Source organism: Balaenoptera borealis (assembly GCF_965194805.1).
Source record: "Balaenoptera borealis genome assembly, chromosome: 8".
Taxonomy (NCBI): Eukaryota; Metazoa; Chordata; class Mammalia; order Artiodactyla; family Balaenopteridae; genus Balaenoptera; species Balaenoptera borealis.
In genome coordinates, this window is record NC_138865.1 from 65,986,572 (window position 1) to 66,009,857 (window position 23,286).

Genomic DNA, 23,286 nt, shown 5'->3' on the forward strand with positions numbered 1-23,286 from the left:
TGGAGTAACAACTTTGCGCGGGTGTCCGGGCTCCGCGCGGCACCCATTCATTGCCTCTGACCATCCATCCGTCCCTTCGGTCGTCCAGCAGGGAGGGGCTCCAGCCACCCGGGGGCAGCCGCTACCCAGGGGACCGCGACCAGAAGAGGAGCCGAAGCGTGGCTGACCCTCGCCGGCCCGGCAGGGGACGGTGACCACCGCCATGCAGACGTGCGCCAGGGCCTGGGGGCTGCGTCTGGGTTGCGGAGTCGGGGGCGGCCGCCGCCTGGCTGGAGGCGCGGGGCCCTGTTGGGCGCCGCGGGGCCGTGACAGCAGTAGCGGCGGCGGGGATAGCGGCGGGGCTGGGGCCTCGCGCCTCCTCGAGCGCCTCCTGCCCAGACACGACGACTTTGCTAGGAGGCATATCGGCCCTGGGGACAAAGACCAGAGGGAGATGCTACAGGCCTTGGGGCTGGCGGTAAGGACCCCAACCCGGCCCTCAGAGGCCTCACCCTGCGCCACCCGGGTTCTGCCCGTACGGCCTCCCGGCCCCCGCCAGGAGCTCTGCTTCGCTCCGCGTGGGACCCGCACCCTGGCCCGGGGCCCCTGGTGTGGGAGCAAGCACGCGTGCTCGGTCCGCGTGCCCCAGCCTGCTCCCACCAGGTTACTTTCTCCACCCGCTCTTCGCGCCTCAAAACCGTATATTTTTCAACCTAAGTCGCCCTGCAGATGAGCTCTCACTTTGCAAGAGGAGGACCTCCTGATTTATCCGATTATCTCCGGTTGCCCACTGAAATCCAACCCGGAGTGGCCGAATCACTACCCCGACTCATTATTTTTTTTCTCCAGTGATTTTTGGTTTGTTCAAAGTTCTTTTTAAAAAGAAACCCTAATTAGACAATTTAAATGAAGTTTCCCACAAGCCTTTGTAGCTGCAAAATACAGAGGTGACTTTTAACTGAGAAGCAATTTCCTCTGCCTTTAGTGTTCACGGACTTGCGTTTTAATTTTAGAGCATTGATGAACTGATCGAGAAGACCGTCCCCGCCAGCATCCGCTTGAAAAGACCCTTGAAAATGGATGACCCAGTCTGTAAGTGACCGGGAGACTCCGCTTGCTCCGGCCTATTTGTCTTCTATGGTCTTTGAAAGTCCAGCTGTGGGTTAGGATTGCTCAGGAGGGAGAATGTTTATGAAAATAAATCAACGTTGGGTACCTCACGGGGCGGAAGAGGGTGGAATAATTCAGTTCTTTATCTCAGTGAGGACACAGCAGACTTTCCAGGGGAAGGCAGTGCACAAACACGTGTAGAGGACTCCCAACTTTCCAGGCACCTGTCCCAGGCCATGGTTCTCCCATCCTTTGGCTTGAGAGGTGTCATCACTTCTCTGCAGATCAGGATACTCAGAAGGGAAAAGGAATTGCCTACAGTCATGCAAACAGGGAAGTGACAAAAATGGGAAACCCAGACATCTGGCCTCCTACCCCAAGGTTCTTTATACCACAGTATATTCAGATTGTTCTCTCTCACATCCAAATTTTACTATTTATACTTACTGAAAGGCAGCAGTACTTTTAAAGCCTGAATGATTTTTATAGAGAAACAGAAATAAGATTCATGCTTGATTAAGAAATCTTAGTTTACCCATAGACTCTCTTAGAATTTTATTATTTTTTTATTTTAAAAATTCAAACAGAAAGAGAATTTTATTTTATATTTAAAATATTTTTAATGGTCTGAAGATTATTTGACTTCCATGGACTGAGCAAGAATCCACAAAAAAATTAAAGGCAAATAGGCAGAGCTGAAGAGCTTTTTTTTCTTTTTTTTTATAAACAGGAAAGAATTCTCATGGTTTTGAATCATAAAAATGCTATCTCTTACTTCTGGAGTCAAGTGAAGAGAAGACAATTGGTTTGTTTTAGGTTTTAGGACAGAAGGGATATGTGGAAGGCAAGCTTTATTTTGTTTTAAAGTATACAACTTGAGGTATGAAGCAGGTCTAGCTCCAGCTGGCTGATGCTGTAATTCAGGGTGTGCTGAGGGCTGCTCCCTTTGTTAGTTTCAAATCTGAACCATTTCCCTTGACGGCAGGGACCTTGTTCATAGAAGAAGATACGCGCTTTTTGTCCAATTGAACTGATTTGAGACTTGGGGATAGCTGGAAGCCTTATCTATTTCAGTTTTAGGAAATCAGAATCCTGATTAATTGAATGTTTAGAGTGAAGAGTTATATATTTTTAAAGCAAGCCATCGGTGAATATTTGAACAAGTAAATGCCCTCCTGAGACTTTCAAAGTCAGGACATGTTAGGTCAGCCCTTTTACTGTATACTCTAAAATAAAATGTTCCTGAAGAAATTAGCGTCTAGGAACCATGTCAAAGTTATCTAGCCTTTTTTAGTTCAGCTGCTTGTTTCCAGCTGACTAATTTGAACCTTGGGGGATTCCATTTCTCCTCCTCTCTTTAGAAGCAGACTTCTGATAAGTAATTTGCAATTTAAGTGTAAACTTTAAACCCAGCTTCTGTGAGACTTGGGGCTGGTTCCATCTGGTTAATCTGAGGTGACTCAGAAAATATTGCACAGTCAGGAGTCCCCCCTTGCCCTGAAGTGGGCTGGCTCTCCAACAAAGCTTGCTACTTGGAAGTGAGCTGGGGGCGGAAATGGGGAGGATGGGGAGGGGGAGGGGGAGGTGGTGGTGGGCGGCACAGAATGCATCAGAAAGGCATCAGTGTTTTACTCTGAGCTGTGCACACGTCATGGGTAATTAATGTGTTCCACGTGCGGAGAGCAAATTGGTACAGGTAACCTCTAGTAGAAGCATTTTCATTTAACAGTGGAGCAGCATTATCCAAACTTGGTTTCACGTGAATGCTGAATGCCTGTGTTCTACTGTAGTCAGAGGAATTCTAGACCAAATATTTGTTCACTGCATACAGAGAAAACTAATAAGAGCTAGTTAGATGAGTCTTAAATCCCTCATTGCTGAGTAAAAAGAAGATTGTGAGAGCTGTAAGCAGCAGGGAGATACTTGGGTTAGTTCTTATGCATAACTTTATAATCTCAAATCTTTATGTAGTGCTTACCATGTACTGGGCACTTTTTAAAGTGCATTTCATGTATTAATTTAATCCATATTACAACCCTGAGGGGTAACTACCATTAACAACTCTGTTTTAAAGATGAAGAAACCATGGCATACAGAGGGTAAGAATCCTGCTCGAGGTCACCACTGGTAAGCGGTGAAGGCAAAATTCATCCCACACAGACCAGCTGCTGTTCACACTCCAGCCATCAGTCTACATTGTCTTCGTTGTGTCCTCTGCAAGGGGGTGGGTGTATAAAGTAGAAAACTCCTGTCCTGACTCTTCCAAAGCATCCAATTTACGGGTATGCACAAGGCCAATCACACTGGAATCACTCTGCCATTTGCCAACTGCCCTAGTGGAAATGCAGCGGCAGGCTGAGAGCACAGGTGTGAGAACACTCAGGCCCGCTGCCAGGGTGAGGGAAGGGATAACAAAAGTTCAGGACTAGGGCTGGGTATCGAAGGATGAGTAGTTATGCTCTGCTGGACAAGGCTGGGGGAGAGTGCTGGAGCTAAAGGGACCAGCTTGTACAGGACAGAGTGGCCTGACAGAGTCAGGGAGGTACAGACAGTTCAGCCGTCCCGCAGGATACTCCCCCTCCCCTTGGACACTTCAGGAAGTGCCTTGAAAGAATACCTTGATCATTAGTTGGCTTCACAGTAAGCCATACTTTAGAGAAACAAGCAAAGATACTCAGTTCAAAACCCTATCAGATTCATCTAGTCAAGTGACTTCTCCATCCCTCACTGACATACACAAAGAACAAAAAACTAGAAGGCTATATGTCAGTGGGAACATTTGTTTCTCTGGATGGTGCCGTTATGGATGATTTTAGATTTCTTTTTATTCCTTTGCTTTTTCTAGATTTTCTACAATAACTATGTATTTTATTAATACAAAATTTAAATACTTTATGAACCATGCCAATCACTTTCGGCTATGCTATGCCTGTCTGTATAGTATTTTCAGTGAAGCCATCTCAAGTGAACCAGACTGAACTAGCCTGTAACTTCACAGAAGCAGGGTTTAAAGTTTACACAAAATTGCACATTGCTTATTGTGAGCATGCTTAGGAAGAGAGAGGAGACACTAAACCCTTTAATGTTCAAGTTATTCAACCAGAACTGAGCAGCTGAGCTGTCGGAATGAGACTTTTGACGGTCTTGTGAGAACTTAGTGTTCTAAGAGATATCGTTTAGAGTGATTTTAATAAATGGTTAATGGAGGGCAGTGAGCAGAGGGAGGGGGTGTTGTGTAACGCAGCTGCATGTGGTGACTCTGTCACCCAGGTGGGGTTGGGCACTCTTCCATTTTTTTTTTTAATTTATTTTTGACTGCGTTGGGTCTTCGTTGCTGCGTGCGGGCTTTCTCTAGTTGCGGCGAGCGGAGGCTGCTCTTCGTTGTGGTGCACAAGCTTCTCATTGCGGTGGCTTCTCTTGTTGAAGAGCACGGGCTCTAGGCGTGCGGGCTTCAGCAGTTGCAGCACACGGGCTCAGTAGTTGGGGCAGGTGGGCCCTAGAGCTCATGGGCTTCAGTAGTTGCAGTGTGTGGGCTCAGTAGTTGCAGTGTGCAGGCTCAGTAGTTGTGGCTCGTGGGCTCTGGAGTGCAGGCTCAGTAGTTGTGGCACATGCTGTTAGTTGCTCTGCAGCATATAGGATCTTCCCAGACCAGGTATTGAACCCGTGTCCCCTGCATTGGCAGGCAGATTCTTTACCACTATGCCACCAGGGAAGTCCATGGGCACTCTTCTGAACTGATCCCAAGGACACCTACAGGGCAGTTGTTCCCCTGGCTGTGGACGTCAATTATCTTTCAGCTGGATTAAGTCTGTTGTGAGGTGCAACCTGTAAACTCTTCAGTCTGTGACAAATCTCTCCTTTGGCCATTCCTAGCTCCTTCAGTTCCCAGCACATATGAATTATTATTTCATCTTTAGGATAATTCCAATGGATTTTCATTATACAACTGTGGAAATAAATAAAGACCAGCCAAATGAGAAAAGCAAAGGCTGTTTGTTCTGAACTTGCTCTAGGAGGAGTCAGACTTCTGTTTTGCAGAGGAGTGGGAAGACCTCATAGTGAAATAAAGGAAAGGCTTCAGGTGTGCCCTGTTGGCCTGGGCAAGCTGTAGGTGGGCCAATTAAAGCAGGGCTTCCTATGTGATTGGTTAGGGGTGCTTGTTTGGCTTTGTCTGGTTGGTCCTAAATTGGAAGCAAGGACCAAGAGTAGGGAAGCTGTCAGTTATTAATCAAGTCCTGGCCCTTTTGGGCCAATTGTTATAGAAGTTATCATTCATTTTCCTCCATTGTCACTGGAGATAGCAAAAGATGGCTTTCTGCAAGTCTAATCTGTAGCAGGCTGACTTCAGAGGTGGTTTATTGTAGATAAGAGGGTTGGTTTCCTGAGTAGGTTGCTGCAGGTTGTGGGTGAAAGTTCTGTGGTCTGGCTATTCCTTATCTATATGTTTAGACTCTCACAGCAGTCTGTTGTCCTTGTATTTTTGTCATAAATTCTTGTTAGGCAGACCCCTGCTTATCTGACTGATACCTTGGACAGTCAACCTATTGCCTAAATTGTAAGTGTTTATGGCTATTTACTATAGGCAAGGAACTGTGAGGATAAATGTATGAAAAAACAGTCACTATCCTCAGGGAGCTTCCATCTTAACATAAATTGATTCAGAAAGTTAGTGTCCAAGATGTCATAAGAAATATGAATAAAATGCTCTGAGTGTACAGAAATGATGTGCAATTGGATAGCAAAACAGGGATTTCTGAAAACAATGTGAAAAGTTTAAGTATATCTTTTCCTGTTAGAAAGAAAGACAAAATCTTTACATTGACTATGTTTTCTTTGTGTGTAAATATGTTATTATAAGAAGGGAAAAACTCAAAAAGGCAGCTCCTTCATTGAGAAAAAGAAAACGGCAAAATGCAACGTGTGAAGCATAATTACGGAATTATTTGAGTATTGTTATAGTCTCATCCTGGATGGAATCTTTTTTTTTTTTTTTTTTTTTAAGAGTAAACCCCTATGCCTTAAATTGTCCTTTTTATAAATTTATTTATTTATTTATTTATTTTTGGCTGTGTTGGGTCTTCGGGTCTTCGTTTCTGTGCGAGGGCTTTCTCCAGCTGTGGCGAGCGGGGGCCACTCTTCATCGCGGTGCACGGGCCTCTCAACTGTCGTGGCCTCTCCCGTTGCGGAGCACAGGCTCCAGACGCGCAGGCTCGGTAGTTGTGGCTCACGGGCTTAGTTGCTCCGCGGCATGTGGGATCTTCCCAGACTAGGGCTCGAACCCGTGTCCCCTGCATTGGCAGGCAGATTCTTAACCACTGCGCCACCAGGGAAGCCCTGGATGGAATCTTAATCGAATAATTATGCTGTCAATGATTTGGGGGATTCTGGAGTGTTTTCCAACACCACCGAGCAGTTTTCAGTTCTCAGGGTACACCAACTGGTTGTCCTACAATTTAACTCACTTCTGATACTGTCTACCTGCATATAGCATCAGACCTCACAGATTAAGTCCCCCAAAACTGCCCCCACTTCAGATGACAATCACAAGTTAGGGTTGTCACCTGGGCTTCTGACCAACAGGCTATAAATTGGACCCCCTCCTCTGGTTCAATTAATTTTCTAGAGCAGCTCACAGAACACTAACATTTCCTTACATTTACTAGTTTATTATAAAGGATATTATAAGAGATACAGGTGAACACCCAAATGAAGAGGTACATAGGGTAGGGTCTGGAAGTGTCCCGAGCACAGGAGCTTTTGTCCCCATGGAACTGGGGTGGACCACTTTCCCAGCACAGGGATGTATTAGCCAGCCGAGAAGCTCATCAAATCTGCTGTTTTTATATAGCTTATCCTGCAACCCCTCCCCCCTTCCTTTTCCCAGAGGTCAGTTGGTGGGCCTGAAAGTTCCAGCCCTCTAATCACTTGGTGTTTTTGCTGACCAGCCCCATCCTGAGGCTATTAAGGGACCCCACCCTAATCACTTGATTAGCAGATACTCAGGTGTGCTCAAAAGGACTTGAGTATGAATAACACAAGATACTCCTGTCACTCAGGAAATACCAAAGACCAGAGATATTTCTTATTATACTACAGGGATATTTCAGAAAAATATGTGGTGGTATATCCTGATAAAAGTGGAGAGGTGAAAAGAAAATATTTATTTTAAAAGAGATGAATCCTAAAATAAATTGTGATCAGTTTTTTCCCCTTCCTTTTGAAACTAGAACACCAAACGAGAAATCTCAGTCTTTGTAAAGTATCATTTTTAAGCATTAACATGTTTTGAACTATCAATCTAAGTAAGGATGTAAACTGAAACAAGCTCAAATTACCAGAAATTTGAGTTTATCTGGGAATAGCAGAGGAATTGCAATTTAGGAGACATGTGCTGTAGAAGCTGCAAACAAGTTATTGAGGCTCTGGGGCAGGTTGTGTTTGTGGGCAGGGAGCACAAAGAGAGGGACATCCAGCCAGAACCCAGCCAGTAAGTTCATTGGCTTGAGTATGGAGAAATTCTTGGTGGATGTTCATTGGTCCAGAGATAAGTCTCAGTCTTCTGTAAATCAGGCGTTTACAGGAAATCAGTCTCTCAGTTCTTAAGTTCCGTTCTTCTGAGGGAGCATGTGTGAGATTCTCCATTTCATATCCTTGGGTTCCATCTTTTTTTTTTTAGTACTTTTTCTGCTGATAGCACCTTATCTTCATTTGGCTGTATGAGTCCCATCCTTTTCCTCTTCAACTTTATGTTTCTGCTGTCTCAAATTGTTCCTTTTTTTGTTTGTTTTTTTTGTGGACGGGCCACATGGCTTGTGGGATCTGAGTTCCCCGACCAGGGATTGAACCTGGGCCACAGCAGTGGCCACCAGGGAACTCCCCTTGGGTTCCATTTTGGATTGAAATCCTTTCACAGGACTTGCTTATTTTTTGACATGCAAGGATACAAACATGCTGACATATGGTGATGAGGGACCAAATAGGTCATGTGATTGAGACAAAGAACTTAAAATGTAAAACAACTTTTTCCTTTTCATCTTTTTAAAGGATCATGGAATTCATCCAGCACCATCAAAGATTTTATGTAAATGGAATTCTTTACCAATATTTTAAAAAATTGGCACTTTTTTAGAAAAGTTACTGTATTAGTTATCTCTTGCGTTATAAGAAATTACTACAAAACCGTGGCTTAAAACAACAATGAACATTTATTATCCTCACAGTTTCCGTAGGTCAAGAATCCAGGAGCAGCTAAGCTAGGTGGTTCTGGCTGAGTCACTCATGAGGTTGTGGGTCGCACATTGGTGGACGCTCAACCAGGGCTGGAGGAGCCACTTCCAAGGTGGCTCATAAACATGGCTGGCAAGTTGGTGCTGGCTGTTAGCGGGAGGCCTGGGTGCCTCCTCACATGGGTCTCTCCACAGACTGCTTGAGTGTCCTCACAACATGGCAGCTGGATTCCTGCAGAGCCAGTGATTCAGGAGAGAAGGAAAGCCAGGCAGAAACTATTCTTTTTATGACCTAGTCTTGGAAGTTCTATAGTATCATTTATATCATATGCTGTTCATAAGAGTGAGTCACTAAGACTGGCCCAAATTCAAGGGAAGGGGAATTAGTTTACACCTTTTGAAGGGAGGAGTGCAAACAAGATTGCACACATAATTTTTTTTAATAGACGTTCCTTTTTAGAGCAGTTTTAGGTTCACAGCAACATTGAGCAGAAAGTACAGAGAATTCCCCTATACCCCTTGCCTCCACATATGCACAGCCTCCCTCATTATCAACATCCCCCATCAGAGGGGGACATTTGTTACCACTGATGAATGTACGTTGACACATCATCATCACCCAGAGTCCGTAGTTTACATTAGGGTTCACTCTTGGTGTTGTACATTCTGTGGGTTTGAACAAGTGTATAATGACATGTATCCACCATTATAGTAGCATATAGGGTGTTTTCACTGCCCTAAAAATCTTCTGCAGAGATATTTTAAAAACTACCACATTCATCTAAATTAGCATATACTTGCTATCATAAATTATAATGAATTTTATCTAACTTTTAAAAGTACTCAATGCTATCAAAATAAAATATACTGTGCTTTAAATATGGTATTACTCTTGAGGACTGTTGAGGTACATAGGGCCATTTGCCCATACACTAAATGCCCCAACCTACTCCCCTTTGTCACCATTGGGTTATAAGCCACTATTACCAAATCTATGTCTACAGCCTCCTCCATCTACTTTCATTCCTTGAGAGACTTCAATGGAAAATACAATACTGCTTTAGGCACTGAGGGTGCAAGAATCAGGAAGTAAAGGGTGAAAAAGATATGGTCCCTGACTGTAGGTTAAAACTGATAGGGAGATAGATACTGAATAGCTCCTTAGGTCTGCCAATAGGATGAATGGTTTAGCTGAGGTTATGGCATGAGCAGAGGCTTGGAAGTGTGGACATGCCTCAAATAACCTAACATGGTTATTTGAGGATGGTGAGTAGACCATGTGTGTAGAATATTGAGCTGTAGAGAGGTATGGAAAGCAAGGTATGGAGGGCCCAAAGCCATGATAAAGGATTTGTTTTCCTCTACATAATGGGGAGACATTAACAGTTATTACAGAGGGAAGTGACATAGTCAAACTGTTTTGCAGAGTGCCTCTGAGATAGAGGCAAGGAGACCAGCTGGGAGATTGTTGGAGATTTTATTGTATATTTTTTATTTTGGGCTGCCTTGGGTCTTCGTTGCTGCACGAAGGCTTTCTCTAGTTGCGGTGAGCGGGGGCTACTCTTCGTTGCGGTGCACGGGCTTCTCATTGCGGTGGCTTCTCTTGTTGCAGAGCACAGGCTCTAGGCACGTGGGCTTCAGTAGTTGTGGCTTGCGGGCTCAGTAGTTGTGGCTCACAGGCTCTAGAGCACAGGCTCAGGAGTTGCGGTGCATGGGCTTAGTTGCTCCGCGGCATGTGGGATCTTCCTGGACCAGGGCTCGAACTCATGTCCCCTGCATTGGCAGGCGAATTCTTAACCACTGTGCCACCAGGGAAGCCCTGTTGGAGATTTTAGAGGTGAGATTTTAAATGTGTCTACCAGGAAGCAGTCACCAAGCTGATATTAGATATGTAAGAGTGGGAGCAGGAGAAGGCAGGGGAGCCTTTAGACTGTGATGCAGGTCTGACCCTGGTGGAGGGGGAGAAGGATGGAAGAATTGGGTAAGAAGAATCATAGACTGCAGCACAGATCTAAAAAGTTTTGGTCAGACTGAGCAGAGTCCTTGAACCAAAGTCACCCATCAGAGGAGTCCCACATCTTACAGGAATGGGTCTGCATTAGTTCTCCTGCTGGGCTTAGTATCAATAATTGCCTGGGAGCAGCCTGTGGGAAGTATGGTTTTGGTACAAACATGGTGGTCGGTCCAGAGGGACAGCAGGTAGGACTGTCAGTCAGTCAGTTTCTAGGCTGAGTGTCTTGGGGTGATGGAGATGTCACTAACAGAGAGCAAACAGGGAGAAGAGGAGGGTCCTAGAGGAAACCTAGATCATGGGTGTTGTTTGAGCAGAACTGAATTTGAGGTGCTCAGGAACATGCATTTGAAAAACCTGAATCAGTAGTTGAAAATAACGAGTCTAGAGCTCAAGAGAGAGATTTGAGATGGAGTTGCAGATTTAGTGAGTCTTCTGAATGAATTAACGAGAATGAGTGAGATTTCCTATGGATGGAGTATTGGGAAGAAAGTGGAAACCAGGATACTGGGAAATAGAGCATGGAAAAGGACACAGGCAGAGCAGCCTGAGATGAAGTAATCCAAGAGGCCAGAGGATACATTTTAAGTCAGGGATTTGTGGACCTCAGTGTCATATTCTGGACCTTTCTTAGGCATAAGGGAGAAGAAAGTCCACATGATGACATAAGGACACTCCGAGGTGGGAGGAGTTCAGGGGCTGCCTGTCTGATGATCTAAGTAAGAGGCAGGAAGGGCGAGACTGAGCATTAGAAAAGTGAGAAAGTGATCATCTGGGTAGTGAGGAGCCTAGATCACCCTGCGTGGAAGTCCTGCTGAGATTTAATGGCTTGAATCTGTAAGGTTTGCTAGGATCCCCTCACCCAGCATCATTTAGTGACCTGGGAGCAGGAACAGAGAAATGGGGTGCCTGAATTTAGCTTAGTTTGAGGATTGGTAAAGTCAAGTGGCCAAGGACTTCAAGGTCCACACAGGCTGGCTGGGGTGGGAGACAGGTGAGGCAGTCCCATCCGTCCACATTGGGATGGGAGCTCAGTGACCACCTTATGGGAATGGGAGTGGGGGGCCTGACCTGCTAAACCTCTGAGTCAGCTCGGGAGCCTGAAGGGGGGTGGTGCACAATGAGGTTGTGTGCTGCTTGCAGGAGGGTGAGTGTTGTGGCTTCTATTCCTTATGTCCTCTTTTCACCCCACCAAATGGCACTGTGGTTTGCTTTTAGAAATCTCTGTTACATGATGTGTGAAGAACTTTGATCTCGTTTTGACTGCTCAGGTTTGTTTTACTTGTTAAACCTGAAGTATTTTAATAAAAATGCAAACTGGGAATTTTAGTAAGGATTCTCAATGTCCGTATCATCCAATGTACTAACTGATTAAACAATAAGGAAACAAAATTTTGGAAAATATGAAATTATTGTAGGCACTGTATTATTTCACAGAACTTGCTTAATAGCTGCAAGTTTCCCTTTAGAAATGTTTCTCTGAAGCTCATGCCTTTAGGGATGTGAGAACGGCTTGCACATTGATTTGTCATTGTGGTTTCTGTGATGGGTGAGTTATTGTGAATATTGAGCTAACTATATGTGGGAGTTGAGGTGAATTTTCATTCACTTGTATTTTCTGAGCACCTAGTATGTACCTAGCAACCACTATGCCCCTGTCCAGAAGGAGATTATAATTTAGTTGGTGAGATTCTTGGCTGGATTACAAATTTCTCCATATGCCTGTATTCCTTTGATCTATAAAAATTCTCTCTTTCCTGCAAACATGTTAAATTGTTTGAGTTGGACTCAATACATATTTGTCCCTTCTTGTTCTTGCTCTGCTGGCCATGACAAGCTACTCACAGGGCAGCAAAGAGGAAAAACAAACACTCCAGGACTTCCACTCTGATTCTCATTTCAAATTGACCATTTGGCTTGCTTACGTAGGTCAACTGGTGTTTCATGTAAATATAATAAATTGTAATGTTTCTCTGTACACTTCTTTTGTAAATGTTTATAGATTGAATGAAAAGGGGTGGTTGAGGAGGTCTCCCACAGAAAGTAGTGTGACCCAAGTCCAAGAAGTAAATAACAGACATGTCCCCACTACCCCACCATGGGATGCTGTTCTGGGTTTCCTACAGCTGCTATAAAGATCTTGAACCTGTATATCTCTTGGGTGAGCAGGCAGAGCTCTAGGGACTGCTCACTCCTGTGGAGACGAGGGACCATGGAGCCATCAGAAACACGGATTGGACGTGCCTTGGCTCCTCTCGGCTGGAAGTGCCTGGCTGGGGGTTCTAATTCCCAAGACTCATGAGGGGCTGGGTGACCTGGGGTATTAATTGGCTGAGCAAGAAGATGGGAAAGAGCCTGGCAGGATTAGGGTTGGGGGGCCAGAGCCCCAGGTCAGGCCTGTGTGGTGCTGCCCAGACCACATCCTGACGCATGGGGTGGGCGCCCCTCTGCCAGTCTTGAAGGGTTTTCAATTCAAAGAGTTCCCATGTCATTATTCTGCGTTAACAGAGCTTATAGATTGGTTTGCCTTCCTGGACTGAACAAATGCTATAATTCAGCAGACTGTGGTTGTGAAACCCTCCTTTGCTAGGGAAAGAAACTTGACAAATAAGAGGGAGTAGGGTTTAATGGGCTGGGTAAGTGGGGTTAAGCCATGCTTAAGCCCACTTATTTATGGGGGAGGGAGAGAGGTGCTGCAAATGATTAGGCGAAGTTAGAAAAAGGCTACGCATTAGGATGGAGTTTGTAGGCAAATTCTGGCTTCCACTCAGGAAATCAGAAAATCCTGATATATGCTATCATCCATGGTTTGTTTATCTTGAGACCCCAGACTCCACCCCATGGTTCCTGAGCAGCTTTGGCAAGAAAAATGCTAAAGCAGTCTCTGTCCTCCCATTTTAGCCCCAGCTCTTCCCTTCAGCCTCAGGCAGAAAAAGCCTTTTCTGGGAAATTCAAATACGAGTTTGTTGGTTTTCAGTCCTGATGATTTCCTTAGAGCCCTTTTCTGAGAATCTTGCAAAGCACATGAAGGGCAGGGAGTGGGAGGGAGGCTCTGTTGCTGGTTGAGTGGCTGCCCCATGCTGGGTGTTGCTGGGCTGCCTGGAAAATGCTCTGCGGACAGCCAGCCACTGTGGGGACGGCAGATGTCCGCACCCATGTATTTCACAAGCAGGATTTTGTTCTGAGTGTAACATTTTAACTCAATTTAAATTTTTTGAATAAATAGCACAGGCATATTATCCAAAATTCAAAAGCATGAAAAGATATACAGGGTAAGCAAGACCCCTTCTCACTTACCAGTTTCTTAAGAATCATCCCAGAGATACTCTGTTAATATACAACATATCCATATATATTTATTTTTTAATGTAAATGGTAGAATAATATATACTCTGTGGAAACTTAGGCATAATATTTTTAGATTGTCAGAAAAGCAAAAGCAAAGCATGGATACATATTTCCATATAATTGTGGCAAAAAAAAATTGTGTTGTGTGTTTGGGAATGGGTTAAGGGTGGGGAACAGTGTGTGTGTGTGTGTGTTGGGGTGTAGCAGGTATCTTGACCCACGTAGCCTGCCTGTTTATTCTAATGACATTCTCCTAGTTCTTGTCCAAGTTCACATGTATGGGAAATTAAAACCTAGGCCTAGAAATTTAACAACTAAATCAGCTTATTCCTACCAGGAAATATATTTGGGGAAGTGGTTGGTACAAAATTCTCCTTGACGTTTTAGGTGCAAGTGACAAGGGAGTTACTATTGGAAAGGCTCTTATATGGAATTATGTAAGGAGGAAGCATTCATTCTGAATTCTGAGAAGCAGGAACATTGTGAGACCCACCTGTAGTTTCTTAGGGAATGGTGCCCAGGTCACTGAACTCTGTTCTTGGTACATTAGGACCAGGGCGTTATGCAACGTGCTGAGGTAGAGGAATAAACAAGGTCAGAAGCAGGTATTTATTCCACAAGAAAAGAACTTAACTGCTTAGATCGCTAAAGGATTGAGGACTTTCATGGCTGGGAGGGCACACTAATGCAAGGTCTGGCTGCTCTTTGAGGCTGTAGGCAGACGTCTGGAGAATGACAGTTTGTCTCCAAATGTTTTGTTTTTATTTATTTATTTATTTAATTGAAGTATAGTTGATTTGCAATGTTGTGTTAGTTTCTGGTTTACAACAAAGTGATTCAGATATATATATATATATATAGTTTTTCATATTTTATATATATGTATATCTCTCTGTCTATCTATATACATATAGTTTTTTATATTCTTTTCCATTATGGTTTCTTACAGGATATTGAACATAGTTCCCTGTGCTATACAGTAGGACCTTGTTGTTTATCCATCCAAGTGTTTTTTAATGGACATTCCCTTTCTCATTCTGTCTCATTTCCTCCCTGGTTTGTTTCATTGTCCTTCATATTCAGGAAGATAGTTACTGGAATTGGGCCTGTTAACAGGAAGAAGCTGTTTTTGTCAAGTTGGAAGGACAAGAGTGAGGAATGTGCACTGCTGTGGGGCTCACTCTGGGGGGAAGCTGATCATTTTCCTCTCTCCTCTTTGTTCACACAGCTTTCCTGGGGCTGTGCTGCCCAGGGTTTGGATGACACAATTGCCTTTTTAAAATGCTTCTCTTACTATGTAGGTGGAAAAGACTGCCACTTTGGACTTAAGGATCCCACACTATTTCTCTAGAAAGGCATTCTTTTCCAAGGGAGAAAGGAATCTAAATCTATCATGAAGTACAATGGTGGATATTGCATGGTTAGGATTTGGGCTTTTATTTAGACCAATCATGCCCCCAAACTTGCTCTTAGAGACTGCTTCTGCTATGTTCCATTTCAGAGAGGTTCAGCGGTAGACCTCTGATTGTGGACTTTTCCCTCTTCTCCCCTTTTCTCCATGTCCATTGGATCTTGGCATTATTTAACACGGTAACTCAAACTCTGGGCTCCTAAATGTACAAGGTTGGCTCTTCTGCTGATTGGACCAAAGTCAGATTTCATTAGTAGGTATGAGAAATGGTGACCAGTGAACAAACATTAGAAATAACCCAGACACTCACTAAGTTGTGTTTTTGGGGGGTGTTTTTTATTAAATGTGACTGGTAAAGCCTGAGGTCTAGATTTTTTTAAAATTTATTTATTTTTATTGACATATAGTTGATTTACAATGCATCAGGTGTAAAGTGATTCAGTTATATACATATAACTGAATTCTTTTCCATTATAGGTTATTAGAAGACACTGAATATAGTTCCTTGTGCTATATAGTAGGTCCTTGTTGTCTATCTATTTTATATATAGTAGTGTGTATCTGTTAATACCAAATTCCCGATTTATCCCCCCTTCCCCTTTCCCTTTTGGTAACTATAAGTTTGTTTTCTGTGTCTGGGAGTCTATTTCTGTTCTGTAAATAAGTTCATTTGTATCATTTTTTAGATTCCACATATAACTGATATCATGTGGTATTTGTCTTTCTCTTTCTGACTTCACTTAGTATGATAATCTCTAGGTGAGGTCTTGATTTTATCACAGTAAGAAACAGTTTAACTCTCTGTTCTTCAAGTCACAGACTGTCTTGACTTCTAGGTTGTCATGATGAGCAATGGATTAGTGAATGGTAAACGTTTCTCAAACCATTATAACTTTCAGAAGCATGACCAAGTACCTACCCTACTCTTGATGGCTCATGAGTGTCTATTAGCTTGGTGTACAGAGGACTACTCATTCTATTAACTCACTTTCTTCCCAATAGAATGTAAAATTGGTTGTCAAGACCAGGCTATGATGAGGGCCAATCAGGGAATACAATTGTCCCTCAGTATCCAGGAGGGATTGGCTTCAGGCGCCCCCTTACCCCCACCCTCCACCATACCAAAATCCTTGGATGCTCAAGTCCCTTATATAAAATGGTGCAGCATTTGCATATAACCTATACACAACCTTCCCATATACTTTAAATCATCCCTAGATTACTTATAATACCTAATACAATGTAAATGCTATGTAAATAGTTTTAATACAAGGTAAATTCTATGTAAATAGTTGTAAATACGATGTAAATGATATGTAAATAGTTGCCAACACTGGCAAATTCAAGTTTTGCTTTTTGGAACTTTCTGAAAATTTTTTTTCCGAATATTTTTGATTCTTGGTTGAAATCCACAAATTTGGAAGCTGTGGGTCCTGGAGGGCCTGCTGTATGTGTATTAGCTCTATCTGGGTAAGGGCAGAGCCCACAGGTGCTTGGAAAATTTGGTCCCATAGGGACTAGAGTATATCTGTTATAGGATTATTTGGTTGCACCAGGTCTTAGTTGCAGCAGGCAGGCTCCTTATATGTGGCATGCGAACTCTTAGTTGTGGCATGCATGTGGGATCTAGTTCCCTGAGCAGGGATCGAACCCCAGCCCCCTGCATTGGGAGCATGGAGTCTTAACCACTGCGCCACCAGGGAAGTCTCCTCTGTTACAGGATTAAAAACTTGTGTGTCTCAAGTTTGAACATTTTTATGCTTCTGGGTCTTATCTATAATTAATTTTTTTGCTCTTCTTTTATGCTAATTGGCCTTTAAATTTTTTCAAGTGTTTTATCCAAGTGTGTAGGATGTTGGCAACTATGAGGGATGATGATATGTATTGATATATGGACACCCTGAACTGATGTGGGATGTGGCAGTGGGTTCCTGGCTAGTCTGCAGTGGTGAAGGCATATGGACAGGATAGGCTGCAGAATGGACGAGAAAGGAACTGGGCTCTAACTGAAGCTCTTTCACTGGGCACACAAACTTGCACTAACATCCTCAGCCCTGCTGGGAGGTATGAGAGAATGGGTTTTCTCGCAAAAGGAAGAATCAGGTTCCTCCACCATTCTAGTTGAGAGTTTAGGGTCTCCAGGTAAATATCAACATCTCTCGTAGCAGCCACTGATGTTTTATGTACTTGTTTAGGTACCTGGGGTTAGGAGTTCAACGTATCTCTTTAGAGGATACAGTTTAACCCTTTAACCCATAACACTCCCTGGACCATCTCCCTCCTGGACTATTGTGCTGGCCTCTTACCATATCCCCCTGTTTCCAGAGTCTCCTCTCTGACCTATCCACACTACCAATAGAATTATCTTTCTGTAATGTAGAAAAAAATCGTATTACTCAATACTCTATGACTCTCAAAGGTTAAACTCTTAATTTGACAAAGTCCTTCAAAGACTGTTCTCATTTGAGAGCTGGACCTTTTGTCCTCATGGCATAATATGGAACAGGGACCTGTCCGTCTTGCACAGGATCTTGATTGAAGCTGGCCTTGCTGAATTGGGTGTGGGCCAGGCACTGCTAATTTCCCCTCCTACTGGGCTTCTTAATCACTCTGCCCTAAGAAGACTTTGGGAAGTAATTGGATTTCTTGCATGATTGTTCCTAAGGATGCTGTACTTGCGTATCTCCTCAGATATTGTTTTATTGTACTTTTACCTATAGTTCCTAAGTTTTCCATGGAAGAAGGCAAGATTGTCCATCATAAGGCAGTAGGGTTGTATTTACTCATGAAACCGATACTTGTAAACTGATACTTACTCCTCTCTTTTGTTAGCCTAGTCTGGCAAAATGACACATCTCTTGTGAATTTATTTACTGTGAAAGCAAGTGGGGTGGGAGGGTAGGATGGAAGGTGACAGTGTTTTCAATGAAGATAAAGAAGGATTAATGAGAATAACAGTCACAGAGTTCAGTAGAATTAAAACATCCTGAAGCATCTTCCTAGCCAGTTTGCCATTTTAGAGATTGTTGTACCTAGATCTGTAACAATAAAATCAATCAATTCCAAGATTTAGTGACTGAGTCCCTAATTTTTTTTTTTTTTTTTTTTTTTTGGCTATGTCGGGTCTTTGTTGAGGCATGTGGGATCTTTTGTTGTGGCACGCGGGCTTCTCTCTAGTTGTGGCGTGTGGGTTTTCTGTCTCTAGTTGTGGCGCACGGGCTCTGTAGTTGTGGTGCACAGGGTCCAGAGCACGTGGGCTCTGTAGTTTGTGGCTCACGGGCTCTAGTTGAGGCGCGCGGGCTCAGTAGTTGTGGCACGCGGGCTTACTTGCCCCGTGGCGTGTGGGATCTTAGTGCCCCAACCAGGAATTGAACCTGCATCCCCTGCATTGGAAGGTGGATTCTTTACCACTGGACCACCAGGGAAGTCCCTGAGTCTGTAAGATCTTAAAGGGGGCAGACATTTGCCTAAGTAGTTAAGTCTCAGTTAAATTTTAGTAGCATGATCTAACTATATGCAGAGGGGCAGAGAAAGAACCAGGTAAGGTCATTTGTATCTAGAAAGTATCTTTCAGTATAAGTGCTATACATGTAGCAGTTCGAAATCTGGCCCATTCAGGAAACTGTGGAAGCTGGAGTTAGTCTGGGTAGCTAATTTAAAACCGTGTAGCCTTAGGTGAGTGGTTCTCTTCAAGCCTTAGTTTCCAAAGCGATGTGGAAAGCATTTGGTACAATTCCTGGCAAAGAGTAAGTGCTCAAAATGTCAGATGCTGTTATTACATGCATGACGCAAAATAGGGTCTCATCTGCATCCGAGGACTTTTATAATTCCTCCTTAATTACCTAGTTCCTTAATGAAAATGCTGGTCAAGACTTTCCTGGTGGTCCAGTGGTGAAGAATCCGCCTTCCAGTGCAGGGGACGCAGGTTCGATCCCTGGTCAGGGAACTAAGATCCCACATGCCACAGGGCAACTAAGCCCGGGCACCACAACTATTGAGCTCACGCGCCTCAGTGAGAGAGCCCGTGTGCTGCAAACAACAGAGCCCACGCGCCCTGGAGCCTGCACGCCACAACTAGGGAAGAGAAAACCCGCACGCAACAACTAGAGAGAAGCCTGAGTGCCACAACTAGAGAAAAGCCCATGAGCCACAACAAAGAGCCTGTGCACTGTAACGAAAGATCCCGCATGCCTCATGACGAAACGAAAATCCCATGTGCTGCAGCTAAGACCTGACGCAGCCAAAAATAAAACCAAAGGGGGAAAAAATAAGGAAAATAAATAAATATAAAAAACCCCCTGCATGTGGGTCTTTTATTATTATTATTATTTTTTATAAATTTATTTATTTATTTATATTTTTTATTTTTGGCTGCGTTGGGTCTTCGTTGCTGCACGCGGGCTTTCTCTAGTTGCGGCGAGCGGGGGCTACTCTTTGTTGTGGTGCGCGGGCTTCTCATTGCAGTGGTTTCTCTTGTTGAGGAGCACGGGCTCTAGGTGCACGGGCTTCAGTAGTTGTGGCTCGCGGGCTATAGAGCGCAGGCTCCGTAGTTGTGGCGCATGGGCTTAGTTGCTCCGTGGCGTGTGGGATCTTCCTGGACCAGGGCTCGAACCCATGTCCCCTGCGTTGGCAGGCGGATTCTTAACCACTGCGCCACCAGGGAAGTCCTGGGTCTTTTATTATAACTGATATTTTCTTGGTTGAGTGAAGGGCCTTTTATAAGTAGCCCTTTCAGTGACACACAGGAAAAAGTGTCAGAATTAGCACGGCAATTTTAGAGAATAATGTAGGTCATGTGTTATTTAAGACATACCAACTATTGGTATAAGGCAATTTAAAAGGGAAAACAGGGCTTCCCTGGTGGCGCAGTGGTTGAGAATCCGTCTGCCAATGCAGGGGACATGGGTTCAGGCCCTGGTCCAGGAAGATCCCACATGCCGCGGAGCAACTAAGCCCATGCACCACAACTACTGAGCCTGCGCTCGAGAGCCCCCGAGCCACAACTACTGAAGCCCGCGCGCCTAGAGCCCATGCTCCGCAACAAGAGAAGCCACCGCAGTGAGAAGCCCGCGTGCTGCAACGAAGAGAAGCCCCCGCTCGCTGCAACTAGAGAAAGCCCATGTGCAGCAACAAAGACCCAACGTGGCCAAAAATAAATAAAATAAATTAACCCCCCCCCCCAAAAAAAATAAAAGGAAAAATATTTTACTAAGAACAGAATTTTTATTTGGTGTAAATAAAACATGTAAAGGCACAGAAGAAAACTGGAATGAGGCAGGTGTCAAAACTGGGAAATTCTGACAAAGCCAAAAAAAGAAGAGCCAAAAAAAATTATGAGGAACCAACCTTGAGGAGTAACTGAGTGCTGTTTGGGGATGTTTCAGGTTCCTGCATCTAGTACTTAGTGTTGCTGAGCGGATGATTCTTATATTTTCCATATAGCTGTTCTCCTCATGTCAATATTCAAACAAAACTAGGGCTTTAAACTATAACTAGAGCTCTCTTTTGAGACATTTTCTCTCTGTAACATTTCTCTCTTTCCCACAATCAGGTGAAAATGAAATCCTTGCAACGCTGCATGCCATTTCCAGCAAGAACCAGATCTGGAGATCATATATTGGCATGGGCTATTATAACTGCTCAGTGCCACAGACAATTTTGCGGAACTTACTGGAGAACTCAGGATGGTAATGTATTTCTTGATGAAAAACAGGAGTGCTGTGATTTGTTTTGCATGACTCTTTCTGTGTCCCCACCCCCCAAAGCCTCAGAACTTGCCCACTGACACCCATACTCTAGTGCTATCCGTAACCTGCAGGAACCTACCTGGCTTTCTCTGGCTTGGGAGATTTCCTTACTCAAATGTAGAGGACTTAGAAGCTTCTTTCCACTTTTATTCCCATAAAATAATCTAGAGCTCAGAATTGTGGATGCTGGGCATCTCTTCCTCTTGCTGACTCCGTGTTTGTTCTCAGTGAGCGTTTTTGAGCAAGATATCAAACCTGCAGGTGGGCAGATTCAGGGCTTTATTCTTTGGAGACACTAGGATTTTAGGCTGTCTGAGATTACTCAGTGAGTCAAAATCTTGGTCCATTGTCTTCTCTCAGGATTTTAGGAGCTACAGTTAATTATACCCCCCTCCCCTGCCCCCTGCCCCAAACCAATATTCTGGGTTTATGACCAACTGAAAAAAGAAGACGTTGTATCAGGTAGATGGAGATGAAAATGTTCGCTTTATTACTTAGCACTTTGTAGAGAAAGAGAACATGTGTATTCTGTGAACAGGCTCTTCTAGAAACAATCAAAGACAAGCCTGAGCTGTTAATGCTGTTACTTGTTCTGCCTCCACCTCACCTATCAGGTGACTCATTCCTAGTCCTCTAGGGGGTGGGGTAGGGGGTGTTCTTGTCCCTGCCCACTCTGGCGGCCACAGGTTGCACAAAATGAAAATGTTTCTCCTGCACTTGAGGAAAACTTCCATGCTATCTTGCTTTTCCATTCCTGTTTGCTGTATGATAGAAAGAAGGAAACAGAGGTTCACGTCCTAGTATACACTAAACCAGAAAACACCTTGGGTACTTCTTAACGGGCAAAGACCGTGGCTTCAAAGGTGCCTGAGAGCAGATCAGAGCATCTGCTTCTTCTGCCCACTGGGAAATATTGTCTGACTATGGAGGAGGAAAGATGGGGACCCCTGGGCCTTTCTTTCTCTTGTTTTTGGATCAGTGCCATTGTATACACCAGCATCTTTGAATTGAAACTTTATTTCAACTGATAACCTTATCTCCAAAGGAATGTGTGCACTTACCATCTCTAGCATAGAAACAAACCAAGCCTGGGAAGGCTTTGATACTTCCTGGGTGATTTTTTTTTTTTTTTTAAGTTGGTTGGTGTACGAGGTAGATTTAATTTTTAGTAGGACCATTATTATGCAAGGACAAAGTGATTGCCTCTGCAATTCAAAGGTATTTATAGCAAGATGCAGAGACTATCTTTTAGGTTAGCATATAGAAAAAAAATCAATTTTAGTAAAGGGAATGTGGACCCCCCCCATGGGGAAGCACGGAATTGCCTTCTTTGAAATACTAAGCACGTGCTCCACAGCAATATATCTTAAACATTTGCTGAACACTTCACATCTGTTTTAAAAATAGGTTTTATTTAATAAAATTCTATCAGAGTTAATTTGAATCAAGTGACCAAAATTCTCATTTCAGTATAATCGCCTCATATAAGAAGCTGTCCACCTGCCATCCTATGACAGACTATTGAGACAGCTGTTAGTCCATTTTTTTCCTCAAAAACAGAAGTAAGTGCCTGCCTGAGAAGACTCAAAGCTACCCCCCAAATTTACTGTTTGTTCTAGTCAACTCCTGAAGATGGGGTCCGTGTCTCCCAACTTCTGAGGTTGGGTAGGAGCCTAACTTCTTTTTTTTTTTTTTTTTAATAATAATAATACATATTTTATTATATCATAAAACCTAATTTTGTCATCCTTTGAGCTTCATTATTCTTGCTCAATCAGAATAGCGGATAATAAAGTATGATATTTAAACAGTTCAAAATTTGGTAAGAGATACAGGTGTTTTGATTTCATGGGAATACAGTTTTCTTACAAATTACACATTTCTGGAGCTTGTAGCAATCACATTTGCCCCCCTGAAATTGATGATTTTATTCTATGTAAGAGTATTATAAATTATAATGAGGTAAATTATAATGAGGAGCACATAGTCATTATGATTCTGTTTTGGCAGATTTATTTTGAAAATAGGGATATTATCAAATGTTGGTTTAGTATTTTTAAATAATTCATCAGAAAGTGATTTTTTAAATGCTATCTCTTTAAGCAAACTTCCCTTGCTTCTCAAAGTTAAACTTATTACTGGTGGTAATGAACTTCCTTTGCTTCTTAGAAACAAAATTTATACCTGAGCATAGCATGGGAAATAATTCAGGTTTCATCTTCTACTGGAGAAGTATTTAAGGTAATAAGGATTAAAATTTCCATAAAATTTGATCACAGATACTTATACTTTAAGGTACACATATTGGAGCTAAACTCTGGAATCACTAAAATACAAACATTGTATCTATCTAATGCAATTTTTCTATTTCAATTTAAAACAATAAACATAAATATCTTTGGAATATTTGGGGAGCTTAAGAACTTTTTTTTTCTGCATAGAAATATCCTTCCT

At 43.3% G+C, this 23,286-nt stretch overlaps 1 protein-coding gene across 1 annotated transcript in view; it reads left to right on the top strand.

The window, feature by feature from the left end:
* Positions 1 to 6: 6 nt before the first annotated feature.
* Positions 7 to 23,286, top strand: part of GLDC (glycine decarboxylase) — a 99,194-nt gene continuing 75,914 nt past the window's right edge. The window contains exons 1-3 of the mRNA XM_082404373.1: positions 7 to 457; positions 993 to 1,071; positions 20,637 to 20,772. Coding sequence (XP_082260499.1) covers positions 203 to 457; positions 993 to 1,071; positions 20,637 to 20,772 — 470 coding nt within the window. The 5' untranslated portion in view covers positions 7 to 202. The remainder of the gene's footprint in view (positions 458 to 992; positions 1,072 to 20,636; positions 20,773 to 23,286) is intronic.